General features: G+C 40.9%; 1 protein-coding gene and 1 non-coding gene across 13 annotated transcripts in view; both read right to left on the minus strand.

Moving 5' to 3' along the window:
- The window catches only part of EXOC1 (exocyst complex component 1), a 52,395-nt gene extending 46,609 nt beyond the window's left edge, over positions 1-5,786 (minus strand). For 6 of the 12 annotated variants that reach the window (XM_030818911.1, XM_030818909.1, XM_030818916.1 and 3 more), the window contains exons 1-2: positions 5,449-5,786; positions 1,256-1,389 (exon numbers count right to left, since the gene is read on the minus strand). In XM_030818911.1, the coding sequence (XP_030674771.1) occupies positions 1,256-1,379 (124 nt within the window). In that variant the 5' untranslated portion in view covers positions 1,380-1,389; positions 5,449-5,786. The remainder of the gene's footprint in view (positions 1-1,255; positions 1,390-5,448) is intronic. The other 6 variants (XM_003268393.4, XM_003268394.4, XM_030818912.1 and 3 more) reach the window with 3 other exon arrangements.
- Positions 5,787-7,328: 1,542 nt separating this feature from the next.
- On the minus strand, positions 7,329-7,400 carry TRNAW-CCA. The gene has a single exon. It is a non-coding gene; the product is annotated as a tRNA-Trp (tRNA).
- Between the last annotated feature and the right edge of the window lie 8,114 nt (positions 7,401-15,514).

The following is a 15,514-nucleotide window of genomic DNA, read 5'->3' on the forward strand; positions in this document are numbered from 1 at the left end:
CTGTAAAGGATAGCTATAAAAACCCTATACCAAATACCATGCTTAAAAATGAAGTCATTCTCCTTGAGATGGAGACTGTATTGATAGTCCTAACTAGCAAACTAAACCAACAAAAATAAAAGATACAAAAACTATAAAGGAAGGAAGAAAAATATCACTACTTTCAAAGAGTCTACAAATAATTAGAATTAATAAGAAAGTTTGGCAAGATTGATAGACATCCATATAAAACACCAACAATTCATTGTAGAATTCTAACAATATATGATTTTAAAATGTATTAATGTTAATAAGAGCTTTCATGACTATCAAATAAAATCTAAGAATAAATCAATACCCAGGAGTAAATCCAAGAATATACATGCCAAACCTTTAGAGAAAATGATGAAACTTATAAAAGTTAAAAAAACACCTAGATAAATACAGAACTGTACCATGTTCATGGACACAAAGATTCAATACAGTAAAAACGCAAGTTCTCTCCAAATTGAACTATAGGTTCAAAACTATTCCAATCAAAATTCCAACAAAGTCTGAAACTCGACAAGTTGTTTCTAAAATTTAGGTGGAATAAAACAAAAACAAAATAAAAATAACATATAAGATGACAACCAGAAATGCTCACACACACCATGACAGATGTCGACACAGGTGAACTAAGACTAAACTGTAAAAGGCAAAATTATAAAACTTTTAGAATTTAGGAAAATATTTTTATGACTGCACAAAAGATACAGGGAAGGATCTTTTAAGACACCAAAAGGGAAAGCCATAAAGGATTAATTAATTTCATTTAGTTTAAATTATAAGTTTCATTAAAAGGCATCATAAAAAGTGAAAAGACAAGCCACTAACTGGGATGCGTACAACCAACAAAAGGTTGATACCCAGATTATAGAAAGAACTTGAACAAATCAGTAAAAGGACAAGCAACACAACAGAAAAATGAGTAAAAGGCTTAAACAGGTAAATTTCATAGACAACAGAATGAAATGACTAAGAAATTCATGAGAAGATGCTCAATCTCATCATTATAGGGAAATATAATTTAAAACCACAATGAGATACTATTTCACTGCCACCAGATTGGTGGCAACAATTAACAGCCTGTCAAAGCCAAGTGTTAACTAGGAATGTGTTGACCCAACAATTTTTCCAATTATAGAGACAATGAGGATATTCAAAACAAAGAGGAAATATCTCCTAAATTAATAAAAGGATACAAAACAAGTACTCTTTCTTACTAAATACCCACCTGTGGCACATAAAAAACAGTTCTTTTTCTTTTTTCCTGCTTTGCAGACATTCACAATGCTCAGCAGGCGTTCATCATTTGGCGTAAAAATGTCTCTTTGTAATGCATGCTTGATTGCTGTCATCTTTTCTCAGCTGAAAAATTTGGAGTATAGATATTAAGCTCACTCTCAACATCATTCCATCTTATACTTCTGAATTTGTGATTTGAAAATGATTTTTGGTTAACAAGCCTAGGAAAAATGATTTAATATACGAATACACCTATATCACAGAAATATAAAGCTGTAAGTTTGGAAATAAAATTAGAGAACCAGTGTTATCAAACTCTAAAATGTTTGGAAATGCTCACCAAGCATACACACACACACACACACACACACACACAAGATTTAAGAAAAAAATCTTCAACCCACTGCTCAATCTTTATAGTTTTCTACATAAAGAACCCTTACAACTCAACAATAAAAAGACAAATAACCCAATTAAAAATTGAATAAAAGACCTGAATAGACATTTTTCCAAAGATATACAAATGGCCAATAAGCATATGAAAACATGCTTAACATCACTGGCCCCTAAGGAAATGCAAATCAAAACCACAATGAGGTATCAACCACTTTACACCCATGAGGGTGGTTAAAATAAAAACGATAGAAAACAACAAGTGTTGGTGAAGATGAGAGGAAACAGAACTCTTGTACATTGCTGGTGGGATTGTAAAATGGTGCAGCCCCTTTGGAAAACAGCTTGGTGACTCTTCATAAAGTGAAACATGGGCTACCTTATAATCCAACAATTCCACTCCCAGGAGAACTGAAAACATATGTCCACACAAAAATTTGTACATGAATGTTCATGGTAGCACTATTTGCCATAGCCAAAAAATGGAAATAACAGAAATGTCCATCAAATGATATATAAACAAAATGTGGTATATCCATACAATGGATTATTATTCGGCTGCAAAAAAAAAAGGAAATGAAGTAATGAAACATGGTAAAATATTGATGAATCTTGAAAAGATTATGCTAAGTGAAAGGAGCCAGACACAAAAGACCACGTATTGTTTGATTCCATTTATATGAAATATCTAGAATAGGAAAATCCATAGATACAGAAATATAAGCGGTTTTCGGGAGCTAGAAGGGAAGGTGGAAAGGAGGATTGACTGTTAATGGGTATGGAGTTTCTTTTTTGGGGTGATGACAATGTCTTTCAACTAGATAGTAATGATGGTTGTAAACCTTGTGAATATGCCAAAAATCACTCAATTATACAATTGAAAAGGGTAAATTTTACGATAAGTAATCTCAGTAAAACTGTTATAAAAATAGGTTTCACTTATCTCCTTTTTCTTATCTAACTCAGCATCTTTTCAAACATCAACTTAAAATAATTTTAAATCTCTATGTTATTTTTCATATACATATTTGTGTGGATATGTATTACAATTTTTCAATGCAAATGTGTAGTATTTCATACATGTGAGCTTGCCTAGGACACTAACTTCTAAAACACTCTTTCTTTCTATGGGAAAATGAAGAAATCACGATTTTTAAATAAATGATTTACAACGCATTTTTATAGCAGAATGACTATTTTGTAAACCAGGTCTTTCCAATATGTTACTCTATCTCTGCTCCAATTCCAAAAATTGCTTTTCTCATAAAATTCACATCTTCCCACTTCCACTTCATCTCAGCCTCTAGTCTTCTGACATTGCCCTCCTTTCTGTTCTCTTAATCTGGCCTCTCCAAGTTTACTTCTCTTCCAACCTAGCCTGGAGACAGTGCTCATTTCCCTATACCTAAACTATCCCCTACAATTATTTTACCCTGTTTGTTGACCAGCTGATCTTGTTTTTATCGATCTCCATAAGCTGAATTATTTTCTTCACTTCTCTTGGACTACCAGATGCCACTTTCAAAAGCCACATATCCACGCTTATTGCGTGCATTACAAATATCTACAACCAGTGAAAGTTAGACTTTCAATGCCGCTCGGCAATTAATCCCCCATTTGATGACTCCTTTTCCCATTCCCCATGACTATTGTTGCAAATCCTTATTACTCTCCTTCAGTTTCCAGGTCTAGCGGTTAACCTCCTCCCTCTCTGCAAATGACTTAACAATCTACCTTGCGGAGGATATAAAAGCCATGAAATACAATTTTCCCCAATTGCTTGCTTCTCCATCTCTCCATACCTTTACCCAACCTATCCTCCTTTTGGCCTATTATAGAGCGTCCATGCTGCTAATCCCTTAATATGTTGTAGGGCCCAGACACTATGTTATATTTCTTCATAAGCCCAAGCCACACTGGCACTGGCCAGTTTACTTTTCTATCTCTGGGCTTTTGTTCATACAATCTTCTTTTCCTAGAATTCTCTTCTCCCTAGGAAATTACAATTCATCCCTCAAGATTGTGCTAAAATGTCAGCTCTTCTGTAAAGTAGCCCCCTCCCTGCCGCTGCCCCACACAAAGAGTAATTTCTACCTCTCTAACATTTCCCCTCTACTTCATAAATACGGCATTTATGAATTGTATTTTCCAGCTAGCTGTATTTTATCCCCTATTAAAAGTAGGACCATGTCTTAATCATCTTTGTATTCCTAGAGCTTGGCAAACTAGGCATTTAACAAATGCTTAAATTAACTAACATGACAGCTATAGCTCCTCCAAGATTCCCCTTTTCTAACTTTCACATCTATAAGCAAATGTCCAGGTTCAAAATCTACCATATTTGCTTCCCTATTCCCTTGTCAACATGAAATCCGCTACCACATTCTGCGATTCCCCTCATCTACATGTAATTTATTCCTTTCTTTTCCCACTGCAAATATACTGACCCAGGTTCATATCAACTTTACTTAACCCTACAAAATCTGGTTATCTCTTCGCAAGGTCCCACAACCCTGAACAACAAGATAATTTTAAAAGACAGTTTGTATCACATCACGCTCTTACTCAACGTTTTCCTAATGTTCTCAAAAACATTCCATTCCACGCACTCTGTTCATTTTGGACGTCAAATCTTCACTTTGGTACTTTCCATGTAAGGAATATCATCTCCGCCCTATCCAAACCCTAATTACACTTCATGGTTTACATGAAGTTGAATTCAATGAAGATCTTAATCCAAAGTGATCTCTCCTCTAAATTTCTACAGCACTTACCGCATTTGCTAAACAAATCAAGCATCTGCCGTCTAATAGGCTCATTAAATCATAAGCTTCTGTATCTCAAGAATTCTCTTAAGAGAGAGAAGGGAAGGATGTTCATCATAGTTTTGTGTTTAGTGGATACTTAAATATCTGTTAAGGTAATTAGAACTGAATAGTAAAAACTGGTCAAATGAATAACAGGGACCAACGTTTACCACATACTCCCTCTGGCTAAAAGCAACAACTGAGTGTACAGTAAGTGGTAAAACAAGACAGGATTGGGCATACCTCATAAAGGAGTTAGCCATAATGAAAAGCAGTATGTGACTCTTCATTCATTCAGCAAATACTCATGCTTATTAGGTGCCAGACACTATTCTGGGTTACAGTAGTCAACATGACAGATGTTTATGAAGACCTGAAGCCGGGTGCTTCTATGGCATTTACATCCTGCGGGTCGAGTGATTAACTCTTCAGTCTTTACAGTACTTTTCTGAAAGTCAGTAAATAAATCCCTAGAGGTCCTCTAAAATTATTCTCCAGGTCTGAGAACCCATGTCTGACCACGTTCCAAAGGCAGCCAGCCACTGCTTACTCTGTACTGGTTGTTTCCTTAAGCTCAGTTGGACCACTACACTGTGTGACAAACAGCCGGTCAGTGTGAGTGCCCGTGTGCGTTGGGCCCTGTATGCTGCTGAGATATATTAGCGCATGAAGCATGGTCATCTAGAAGATAAAACTGTGCAAGAAAATAGAGAAATACACTTAAGAGATTTGGCGGGGGGGTGGGGGGGTTGGGGGGTTGGGGGGCCGGGATGTGAATACGGACAAAGAGGAAGGCACAGTCACGCTCTCCTCTCCTGGTCCACGCCAAAGAGCTTACGATCAGGGTCATTTTGCACAAACAAAATCTGGTTCCGATGGGCGGAACTGTAATGGGGCGCGTGAGGACTGCCCTCCCAGCTCTGCATTCTCCTAGACCCGAGGACAAGGGGATGGAGAATGCTCTGACCAAACTTCGTCTTACCGGGACAAACGGGGAAAGGGAGGTCAGAGGGAGCGGTGCCCGACCCCAGGCGTGGAGACAGCAGCCGGACTGAGGAGCCGCCTTAGACCCTGGTGCCTGTCAGCTCGTCTGTCCGCCGCCGCCGGGACTACCGGGCAGCCGCGGCCGAAGGCTTACCGCAAGGCCGGACTGAGCCCGGCTGTGCCGAGGCGGGTCTTCCAAAACGGAGACCGGATGAGGGCCACTAGGATGTGCCCCTCAATAAAGCGTTGAACGGGAAGCGGCCGTTCCCCCAACACTTCCTATATCCGGGCACGTGACAAACTCCGCGCCGGAAGTTGACCCCGTAGAGAAGGAAGAAGAAGCGATAGGGGAAAAAGGGAACGGCCAATAGACGCGGAGGGGCGGGGCGCCAACCGACCGGCGTGGCCAGGGGGAGCAAGGCCTCATTGGAGGGGCGTGTCAGGGAAGGGCAGGGGCGGGGCCTTTGTGGCGCAGCAACTGACTTGAGAGTTGGGGATTAAGAGTTATTTATTCAGGGCCGGGCGCGGTGGCTCACGCTTGTAATCCTAGCACTTTGGGAGGCCGAGGCGGGCGGATCACGAGATCACGAGATCAGGAGATCGAGACCACGGTGAAACCCCGTCTCTACTAAAAATACAAAAAAATTAGCCGGGCGTGGTGGCGGGCGCCTGTAGTCCCAGCTACTCGGGAGGCTGAGGCAGGAGAATGGCGTGAACCCGGGAGGCGGAGCTTGCAGTGGGCCGAGATTGCGCCACTGCACTCCAGCCTGGGCGACAGAGCGAGACTCCGTCTCAAAAAAAAAAAAAAAGTTATTTATTCAGATATTTGCAGCAATTCATTTAAGAAGAAATTCGATTACATGTTTTCTTTTTTCATATGTAAAGCTCTATTAACTCTAGATCTTTGCTACTTAAACTTTAGAGAGCTTAAATGAGTTAAATCAGAATCTCTGCGGGTGGGACCCAGACATCAGTACTTTCAATATCTTCCCAGATGATTCTCATATGTAGCTAAGGTCAAGAACCATTGTCCTCATGACCTTGATACTCGAAGTGTGGTCTGTGGATCAGCTGCTTGGGCAACATCTGGGGGCTTTTTAGGAAATGCAGCCTCTCTGGCTCACTTCAGATCTACTGAATCAGAATCTGCATCTTAGCAAGATGATGCTTTGCATATTTAAGTTTGGGAGGCATAAATGATGCCAATGTTGCTGGTTGCAAGGTAGGTGTTTTATTTATTCCGTATTCCTGGCACCTTTTTTTAATGCTAGGCACTTTGATTCCAGGTACAGAGGTGATTCAGGCATGAATCTTATCCTAAAGGAGTTCACAGTGTGGTAGGACTAGACAAGGTGTAGATACAAATATATATAAAATAGGACACAACATAAGTGACCAAAGAGAGGTACAGATCAGGTAAGTGTGCTAGAAATTTAAATGAGCAAACAGTAGTTAGAATACTTTTCACTTTCATAAAATGACTTCCCTTTTAAGAGCAGAATCTGGTTATATCTTTCAAAGACCCTTTCCTGCTTGGCACTGGAATGCTTACTGTGGACACTCTGACAATTGCATGTGTTTTTTGGTCCTATTATCTTTCTTTTATTTACCTGTATGTTTATAGCCCTCCTCAAAGTTGGGAAATGAATTGCATTTCAGAAGCCTAGATCTCTTTCTTGAACCTCAAGATTTGTGTATATACTGCCCATTGCCTGACATTTCCACTTGGATGTCTTACAGACACCTCAAACTTGTGTGTCCAAAAATTAAATTATCCTCTCTCCTCTTGGATTCCCTGCAAAGTGACACTTATATGCAATAGTTTATTTGGAAATTTGATCCCAGGGAGCAAAATGAGGGAAGAGGAATGATTACGTTTGACCCCGACGTGATTCGAACACGCAACCTTCTGATCTGGAGTCAGACGCGCTACCATTGCACCACGAGGTCTTGGGGGAAGAGGAAGAAGACAAAACAAAAAAGAGGGAGATGCAGTACAAGAATGTGTTACTGAATTGGTCATCACCATATTTGAATGTTTTCTCAGTCCCTTAGGACCTTCTAAGAAGCTTTATGAAATGAGTCTTGGAACTGTCCATTAAAGGAAAGAACGGAGGAAGCATTTTTATGTCAGCTCGTGTCCTCTTTGATCGAAGGTTAATGCCCTTGGGCATTAACTACTCCACACTTGCAAATCGCACAGTTATGAATGCCAAGCTGACTTCCACATCAGAGACATGCTGGGGCAGGCAGTGAGAGGAGAGATGCTGGCATTTCGCCCTTGTTCAAAGGTCATCAAACCTGCTCCGAGCAGGTTGCTGCAGCAGTGGTTAGAATAATAGGCTGAAGGAATTTGAAGTCATGGCCTAAGTTACACAGAAGGACATAGAAGGTGTCCATACCTTGCAACACTCTGATCTGCCTGTGCCCTCTGTTATATTCAGTCCTTCACAGAGGTCTCTTCAAGGTGATGGCCAGCCACAATCTCAGCAAAGCCTTAATATAAGAGAGTTAATAGAATAAGCTTCAGTTTTTACTGCTGCACCAATGTCAGGACCATACTTGTATTAACTCCCTCTTCCACTACCGATTTTAATTTTCCCTCACCGTTGGCCAGCACATCAGCTGGTCTAGGTTGTTTCTTTGGTGAAATGACCCCCACCTTCAGCCTTTATTTTCCTTTCTCTGGTTAAGCCATGATTGCTGTTATTATCAGTTCAAATTATCCCTGGGTACAGAAATACCTAGTAAGCCCCAGAGAATTATTTGGATTCCAAATTCCTCCCTAGTGCTATTGTGGAGCAACAATCCCAGATCCTTTTGCTAATCACAGTTGATTACTCCCACAAGCATAGTAACTCCTTTCTTTGTCAGCTTGTCCACTTCCGTAAGAAGCACAAAGTAACTAAGTAAAATTTTAAGTGCAGTGAATTCCGTAGTGTTTATCCTGGTGGCAGCATTCCCCACTCAACCCCTGAAGAACCAATTATTGCAATCTAGCAAATCCTAATTTTTGTTTTTTTTGAGACAGAGTCTCGCTCTGTCACCCAGGCTGGAGTACAATTACATGATCTCAGCTCACTGCAACCTCCTACCTCCTGGGTTCAAGCAATTCTCGTCCCTCAGTCTCCCAAGTAGCTAGGATTACAGGCGTGTGCCACCACACCCAGCTAACTTTTGTATTTTTTTTAGTAGAGATGGGGTTTCATCACGTTGGCCAGGCTGGTCTCGAACTCCCAACCTCAGGTGATTCGGCCACATCCTTGGCCTACCAAAGTGCTGGGATTACAGATGTGAGCCACCTTGCCCAGCCCAAATCCTAAATTTGAGAGGCAAGAAACACAAATTCTGCAAGTGGGTCACTGGGAATGACAATAATAAGGACCAATCCTTCTCCCATTCCTGGGTTTCTGGAGCTATGTCTTTAGCTGTTATGGGCACACTTTATCAGTCGATTCAGTGCATTACCACCTCCTGTAGGACAACAGCCCAATCCCAAGAAGACATATTAGCTGAGCCTATAACATTCCACCATTCCACCATTTCATAAAGCTAGCTGTGTCTGAGTGATGAGGGATATGGCAATATACGTGAATATCCGTGGATTCTATGGTATATTCAATGTGTACATTGTTACTTTTGGGGGGGCTATAAAGTGGATTCCTTGGTTGAGGAAATGTTGATGAAGAATGATACAGTTCTGGTGATTATAGATGTAGGCAAGAAAGGAAAATCTAGAAGTCTGTAAATATTTTTACTTCAGGCCACTTATCCTTCTATATAAAGTGAACAATAAAGTGTGCTGCTCTAAGCTCTGCCAACGGGAAAAGTATTCCTACAGGCTACCATTCCTTTTTTTTTTTTGAGACAGAGTCTTGCTCTGTCGCCCAGGCTGGAGTGCAGTGGTGCTATCTCAGCTCACTGCAAGCTCCGCCTCCCAGGTTCATGCCATTCTCCTGCCTCAGCCTCCTGAGTAGCTGGGACTACAGGTGCCCACCATCACGCCCAGCTAATTTTTTGTATTTTTAGTAGAGACGGGGTTTCACCATGTTAGCCAGGATGGTCTCGATCTCCTGACCTCGTAATCCGCCTGCCTTGGCCTCCCAAAGTGCTGGGATTACAGGCGTGAGCCACCGTGCCTGGCCACAGGCTATCATTCTTAGAGCCATTCCTGAGTAGGTCTAAAGTGTAGCAGTTCACTTTTACCTACCCACCAATATAATGTGCCAACCCATCTGTGAATCAGGCTCAAATGTTTAATTCTGTGTGAGGTTTTCATAAAGAACTCCCAAGAGGCCATAGGAGTGAATTGAGGAAGAGATGTCAATGCTATAAAAGCACATGCCAGGGGATTCTGGGTCACACATTCATGTAATTTACCTGTGTCTTCTGGACCTACTTAGACTAGAATCTATATGATTTCCATACTTCAGAAGACTGTTTCTGTACTTACGATTTGGTTTGATTGATAATATCCAGCCCTAGTTTTCCCAATGGAGAATAGTTCTCTGCCTCGGAAGGCATGGTCCTATAGACCACTAGGGAACTGTGCTGCAGTGATCTCACTGGAGCTTTGCAGAGATTTCATACAGTACTCTTATTCATCACAGGTCCTTCTAGCACCATCAGATATGCTGCAACAAATGGTGTGAACATCAGGACAATTTTGCATCTCAACCCTTCTGGGCAACATATCCAAGTGGTGGGTATTTTAGTTTCACAGTTAAGTTTATTCCAATATTTTTACTCCTGGGAAACAGTCTAGTGGTGATTCTTCACTCACACATAATAAATTCATTCTAACATTCCTGATTCCCTGAGTCTTCTGACTTCCTTCTCGATAGTTATTCAAGATTGTTCTAGCATCTCAACCTCATTTTAGCACAGATCATCATTATGCCCAATATTTAAGGAGACCCCAAAGTTGTGTATTAGTACTTACTCCAGGTGTTGGTCAAAATATTAAATCCACAATCATAGGTGCATGGCACCACATCATAAAATGTCCCCTGTCCAGCCTTACAGTCTGATTCTTGTGCTCTAATACTCTAAATATTCATTCTCACTCATGTCCCCCTTGTTCCTACTGATACATGCTAGCCCATTTTGAAATTCCTTTTGAGTTCATCTAATTCAGCGAATTTCAAATGGGGATGATTTTTTACCCCCGGGGGTGTTTGGCAATGTAAGGAGACATTTTTGGTTGTCATTACTGAGAGAGTTCTACTATCATCTAGTGGGTAGATGCCAGAGATGCTTCAAAACAATCTGTAATACATAAGACAGCCCTCCACAACAAAGAATTATTCAGCCCAGAAGTCCCTAGTACCAAGGTTTAGAAGCCCTTTTCTGGCTCTTCCTGGATCAGAGATTGCAATTCCCCACATAGGTTGTGTTGAAATCTGGCACTGGTTATAGGCTTGAGACAGTGTGTGTATGTGGCAAGGGGGTGTTAATAGAGGTATATATTGTGGAAAATGAGGCCATATTGCAGCATTTCCAGACAAGGGAGGCTGTTTTTTTTTTGTTGTTGTTGTTTTGTTTTGTTTTTTTCCAAGAAGAAGACTTGGTATAGAGGAAAAAACAAAATCTGGGAATTTAAGATTATAAGGCTCACACAAATGCCCCCATTCTAGATCTCAAAGGTCTATTATTTTTCCATTAGGGACCTGATTTAGCATGAATGATGTTTACAGCCTGTGCATTTGCAGCTATGGTTGGAATGGAGTATAAGCATAACCCTTTTGATTAGATCCTGGGGATGATTTTCAGTACAATCTGCTCAGTGGCTACATTGCCTGCAAGGCTTTCATAGTGTTTCCTGATTAGATAGCTGGGTGGACTGAGCCTGTCATTTTCTTTTGTTAAGATCTCCAAAGTGGTTAACAGAAGTCAGCCTGCTTTATAGTTATAGTTGCTTCCGTAATGGGTCAAGTACCATATCCACCATCTAATCCAATGCCTCATCTTCTGCTTTTATCTCATTCCATTCTACTACTGTTGAGTGTCTGAGTAATTGCGACTCTACTGCATGCCAGAGGTTGCCATCACTTGTAGTTTACCACTCACCACTTACCACCAGCAGGGTTCCTTACTGTCTTGTGATCAGTGTTGTAGGGTCAGGTTCCAAAATTACACACTGAAGATTTGCTTATTAAGGTTACTTTTGGTGCCTGGATTCACCTGAAAGCAGAACCTAAGACACAGGCTACTGTGCAGGGAATTTGCTTGAGAATATGAATTCATAGACTAGGATTGGAATTCAGAGGAAATAAAACAGAGAAGAAGGAAAAGTCAAGGGTAAATTATTGAACTGACTCCCACTATTGGCAATTAGTTGATAAATCCTGTAGTGTTTTCTGAAATGTGTACCTTATGAAATGTGTCTCAGAACTCTGCACTGGAGTGAAGAAAGAGGAAAACACTTATCCATTGGCTCCTGTCTGTCATTGGTCAAAGTTTTCACCACATACTTCTTCTAGTTGCATATATACATGTAGGGTGGACTTCTGCAGGTATTCCATACTATGGCATGAGATGCAATATCCTATGCCATGGATAGGGAGTGAGAGAGGCAAGGTGCTGTTACATGGCCTTTGACAGAGGGCAGTTAATGCCTGCACAGAATTGGTCACTGCAGCAACGCCTAGAATAAGGAGTGAGGCTGGGAGGATTTAAAATGGTAAATGGGAGATGTTCAAATACTGCTTAGGCCTCAGTTTTCTCTGTTTCAGTTAATGTTATCTCCATCTTTCCAGATACTCAGACCAGTCTTTGACACCTCTACTTTTTTAAGAGACGGTGGTCTTGCTGCATTGCCCAGGCTGGCCTCAAATTCTTGGGCTCAAGGGATTCTCTCACCTCAGCCTCCCAAGCACCTGAGACTATAGGTGTGCACCACCATGCCTGGCTTTGACTCCCATTTTTCTCTCATACTTTATATCCAATCATTCAAAAAATCTTGTTGATTCTGACTTCAAAATATATCAAGACTACTTCTCACTATCTTCACTGCTTCTCTTTCCTGGATTATTGTCAATATCATGTCTCTCCTGAATTATTGCAAAGCCTCCTATACTGTTTGCACTCACTCTCGTGCTCTCTCTCTCTCTCTTTTTAGAGACACGGTCTTGCTCCATTGCCCAGGCTGGGGCTGGCTCAAGCAATTCTCCTCCAGAATAGTTGGGACTAAAGGTGCACACTACCACACCTAGCTAATTAAAAAATTAGTGTGTGTGTGTATGTGTGTGTGTGTGTGTGTGTGTGTGTGTTGTAGACAAGGTCTCCCTATGTTGCCCAAGCTGGTCTTGAACTCCCAGGCTTAAGCAATCTTCCTAACTCGGCCTCCCAAAATGCTGGGATTATAGGCATGAGTCACCCCATGCTTATCTGTTTACAGATTATTCCGAACACAACTGTCAGCGTGATCTTTTTAAAAGCATGAGTCAAATCATGATTACTCTTTGCTCAGAAACCTCCAATAGCTTCAGAGTAAAAGCAAAAATCCTTATAGTTACCTGTGAGAACTACAAGTCCTCTTTCCCCAGCCACTGGGACTTGATCTTCTACTATCCCCTTTTGATTGTTCTACTCCTTTGACCCTCCCTCCCCCCGTACGCATTGTTGGTTCTTCAAAAGTCCAGGCAAACTACCTCAGGAATTTTGCACTTGCTATTCCCTCTGCCTGGAATGATTTTCCATTAAATATCTGCATGGCTTACTACCATGTTGCTTCCAAGTCTTTGCTCAAATGTTACCTCACTGAGGCCTTCCAAGAGAACCCTATGTAAAATAGTTCCCCAACCACCCTCCTCCCTGTATTTTTTATCTTCCTTTTTTGCTTTTGTTCTTCATTGTTATTGCTACATTTTGACATATTATATATGTTGTTTGTTCATTTGCTGTTTCTCTAGAATGAAGTTTTATGAAAGCAAAGATTTTTATCTGTTTTTTTCACTGATGTATCTCTGATTCCTGGAACTCAGAATAATATCTAACAATTATATAGCACTTATTATGTGCTATGTACTATTCTAAGCATTTTACATGTATTAATTAACTTAATCATCACAACTACCCTGTGAGGAAGGAATCTTTATTATCCTTATTTTAAAACCAGAAAACTGAGGAACAAATTTTCTAGTCCTAGGACACATGGTATACCATGGTAGTCTCTCAATGAATATCTTTATGTCACCACAGCCCACTGCATAAAGTAGACTTAAGAAGCCACATGAAATAATGAAAAGTATATCACTACTGGAATTGACATGGGAGTGGGGCAGGGAAGTGCTGGGAAGGGAAGGGCATGGGCCCTGCCTAGGGCTCCACCCCTGAGCCTGTGCCCACGGACCTAGGTGAGGACACGCACTCCTGCCTTTCTGCCCAAATGTTGCATTTTCCAAGACCACCCTGGCCTGCCACACCCCTGCCTTGTGCCTATAAATACCCTGAGACCCTAACAGGCAGAGACACAAGCAGCTGGACATTGAGAGGAACACATTGGCAGAAGAACACACAAGCGGCTGGACGTGCATAGAAGCATGCCAGGGGAAGAGCACACAACAGATGCAGGCAGGCCGTCAACCAGCAGGCCATCCACTGGCGGAATGATGCAGATTTTGGCCCCAGGTGGTCAGGGGAGATCTGGGCTCCTGAGCAGCCGGACTCCAGGGAAAAACCACCTTCCCACTCCATCTCCCTTCTGGCTTCTCCATCTGCTGAGAGCTACTTCCACTCAATAAAACCTTGCACTCATTCTCCAAGCCCTCACGTGGGATCCGATTCTTCCGGTACACCAAGGCAAGAAACGTCAGGACACAGAAAGCCCTCTCCTTGCAATAAGGCAGGAGGTCTACTTTAAGCATTAATTTGTTGGTCATGTCTGCAGCAATTAATTACTCCCATGTTTATTTATTTATTTATTTAACAGAGTCTCAGTCTGTTGCCCAGGCTGGAGTGCAGTGGTGTGATCATAGCTCACTGCACCCTCCACTTCCTGGGCTCCTGCCTCAGCCTCCTGAGTAATGGGGATTACAGGAGCATGTCACTGTACCTGGCTAATTGTTATTTTTTTTGTAGAGTCAAGGTCTTGCCACATTGCCCGGGCTGGTCTTGAATTTCCTGGGTCTCAAGCAATCTTCCCACTGCGGCTTCCCAAAGCACTGGCCAAAATTGTAGATATTTATGGGGTACAACATGATATTTTGAAATACGTATACATTGTACAATGGGTAAATCAAGCTAAATCTATTCTCTTAAGCAATTTTCAAGTAAACAATATGTAATTATTAACAGTAGCTACCATAATGTGTAATACAATAGAGCTCTTGAACTTGTTTCACCTGTCTAACTGACATTTCGTATCCTTTGAACAGAATCTCTCTTATCCCTCTAACCCTCCCAACCCCCTAGCCGCTGGTAACCACTACTGTACTCACCTATGAAATCTACTTTTTTGGACTCCACATGTAAATGAGATCATATGGTATTTGTCTTTCTGGACCTGGCTTATTTCACTTCATATAATGTCTTCCAGGGTTATTCATGTTGTCACAAATGACAAGATTTTCTTCTTTTTAAAGATCACTTTTTCTCTTTTTAATAGCCTTAGATATAATTATAGATTATAGATCTAGGTTATATAATTATGTAGATACTGATATAATTCACATATCATACAAATTTACCCATGTAAGGTGTACAGTTCAATGGTTTTTGGCTTATTACATTATTTTTTTTTAAACTTGTGGTTATATATAACATTAAATTTGCTAGTTTACAATTTTAAACATACAATTCAGTGAGTGGGATTAATTACATTCACAAGATTGTATAACCATCACCATTTTCAAAACTGTTTCATCACCCCAAACAGAAACTGATAAGTAATAACTCTGTAACAGATAAGCAATAACTCTCCATTCTTCTGTCCTCCCAGTTACTGTAAATCTCTAATCTACTTCTGTCTCTGAATTTGCCTATTCTAGATATTTCATATAAGGAGAGTCATACAATATATATCCTGTTGTGTCTGGCTTATTTTACCTAGAATAACATTTTCA

Source organism: Nomascus leucogenys, chromosome 9, assembly GCF_006542625.1.
Source record: "Nomascus leucogenys isolate Asia chromosome 9, Asia_NLE_v1, whole genome shotgun sequence".
NCBI classification, from domain to species: domain Eukaryota; kingdom Metazoa; phylum Chordata; class Mammalia; order Primates; family Hylobatidae; genus Nomascus; species Nomascus leucogenys.